Source organism: Myotis lucifugus, unplaced genomic scaffold (assembly GCF_000147115.1).
Source record: "Myotis lucifugus unplaced genomic scaffold, Myoluc2.0 scaffold_99, whole genome shotgun sequence".
Taxonomy (NCBI): Eukaryota; Metazoa; Chordata; class Mammalia; order Chiroptera; family Vespertilionidae; genus Myotis; species Myotis lucifugus.
Window position 1 is genome coordinate 1,521,420 of NW_005871147.1, and position 2,266 is coordinate 1,523,685.

Genomic DNA, 2,266 nt, shown 5'->3' on the forward strand with positions numbered 1-2,266 from the left:
TTTTTTGCAAAGCAGACAGAACAATACCCAGTAAGTTCTACATGGTACATAAATGAAAGAAAGAAAAGTGATTACTTAAATGCAACCAGCATTAGCTGCCCATTCATTCACTGCCTCTCACTCATTCGGTATTTATCGAGCACTTACTGAATTCATTACCATCACTTCACCATCTAGTAGGGAAAACACATAGGCACCAACAGAAAAAAATGTTTTCTTTTAGAAAAAAGTGATAAGTCTAAGTAGAGATTTTCGCAGGATTCTAACAAAGGCCAAAGGAAGAACATTTACGATTTCGCAAGTAAACTTAAAAAGGAACAAAAACCCCTACAGTTCAAGCCTTTGAATCCATTTAAAACATCAAATTTGGTCTGATTTGTGAATTTAGAGACACTAGCCTTTTGGAGAATATTGCCATTCAATGCCCTCTCTTCAACCTCTCTGGATGCTTTTCTGCCTGCCTCCCGCTCCCTATCTTCTTGATCACCCAGAAAATAGTCCTGGGTTCACCCCCAGTCCTCAGTTAATGGATGGTGAAGGGGATATGGGTTCCATTGAACCAACCCTCAGTCATTTTCTTTACTTTTTAAATATATTTTTACTGATTTCAGAGAGAAAGAGAGATAGAAACATCAATGACGAGAGAGAATCCTTGATCAGCTGCCTCCTGATCGCCCCATGCTGGGAATGGAGCAGCAATCCAAGCATATGCCCTGATGGGACTAGAACTGTGATCTCCTGGTTCATGGGTCGACACTCAGCCACTGAGCCACGCTGGCTGGGCAACCCTCAGTCATTTTAAAAAAACAACTTATAAATATTTGGGAGAAGGGGGAAGAGGATGGAAGCCCCAGTAACTCGTAAGATCTCAACTGGAGATCTCCAGATGGTTTAATAACTGATGGAAATGAAATGAAGTCACTCCCCTCCCCCCATTCAATTCTTGTGAATGTAACCGCTTTTAAATGCACTGAACCCAGTCAAGCTGGCTCAGACCGGGGACCCTGCGGAGCCCGGATCCTCAGGCGGGGGCCACGAGGAGCTTCCCGGCCGCAGCGCGGAGGCCCACCCGCCTCTCCCTCCGTCTGCGGCTTACGTGCCCACACCCTGCACTCGGGACCACTTTGGAAAACGCCGGGCAATGGCAAGTGGCTGTCACTAGCCGCGGGCCTGACTGTCGACCCCAGCCCTTTCCGACGCACACCGCCCGAGGGCTGCTGCCCCAACTGCCCCGAACTTCAGCCGGCAATCGCTGGACTTGCGGTCTGGCGACTTTCCTAAACTCCGGGCTCCAGAATCGCATCGCCAGACCCGGGGCAGGAGCGAGCCGGCGCGGGCAACTGCGCAGCTCGGGGACGGCGGGTGCAAAAGCTGCGCTCCCGCTGGGGGCCGGCGCCGCGGAGGAACTGAACCCTGGAACCCTGCGCCGGGTGCACCGTCTCCTCCCCGGAGACTGCGATATTGCTCAAAGGCTCGGAGGCACGGGGGACAATTATTGCCTCGGATTTGTAGCTCTTCGCGGAGGGAAGGGGCAGGAAGGGACAGGGCGGGGTGTGCGAGTGGGGGAGTAATGCAAGGGTGCTGGGGCCGGTAGGCGGATGGGGAGCCCATCTCCAGAGTCCCCAGTCTCGGGCCCAGGTCTGCAATGGGAGGGGCAGAAGGTGGAACCAAGCTTGCACTTGCAAAGCCTAAAGCGATTTCTCCTCATAGAGCTGGTTACCCGGGTGGGCGGACCCCCTCCTCCGACAACATCCCGGCAGCTTCGCCACCACGATTCCTTTTTTCACCGGGGTTCTCCCCAATCCGCCCAACGCCGGCTTCAAAGGTCCAGAGAGAGGGATTGGGGCTGCCCCTCAAACCCCGGCCGCGCCCAGACCTGTGCTCAGCTCTGTCCAAAGATCCCCCCATCACACCCACAATCCACCCACGTCCCGCGCCGGCCCAAGGCTGGGGGCGGCCGCCTCGAGGGCTGACCGGCTCCAGCTTACCTTGATGAGCCGGAGCCGCGGGCGCCGTCCCATCCTCGGATCCTCGGGCTCGCTCGGTCACCGTCCTGAACGCCTGGGTCCCTCGGACATCCCAGAGGAGCGCGCGCCGGTGGCGGGCTCGGGCGGGCGAGCGGGCGGGGTGAGCGGCTGGGCTCCTCTGTCGCCGCCCGGCCGGGCCCCGGCGGGCTCTCGCTCTCCCCTTCCTACGAAAGTCCGGCTCCCGTTTAGCTCCTCGCCCGCCCGGAGCCCGCTTCGCTTCCGCCGCCTCCCCCTTGGTC

General features: G+C 56.8%; 1 protein-coding gene across 3 annotated transcripts in view; it reads right to left on the reverse strand.

Moving 5' to 3' along the window:
- CRHR1 (corticotropin releasing hormone receptor 1) overlaps positions 1-2,149 on the reverse strand; it is a 37,951-nt gene extending 35,802 nt beyond the window's left edge. For all 3 annotated transcript variants that reach the window (XM_006092200.3, XM_023756750.1, XM_023756749.1), the window contains exon 1: positions 1,989-2,149. In XM_006092200.3, coding sequence (XP_006092262.1) covers positions 1,989-2,021 — 33 coding nt within the window. In that variant the 5' untranslated portion in view covers positions 2,022-2,149. The remainder of the gene's footprint in view (positions 1-1,988) is intronic.
- Between the last annotated feature and the right edge of the window lie 117 nt (positions 2,150-2,266).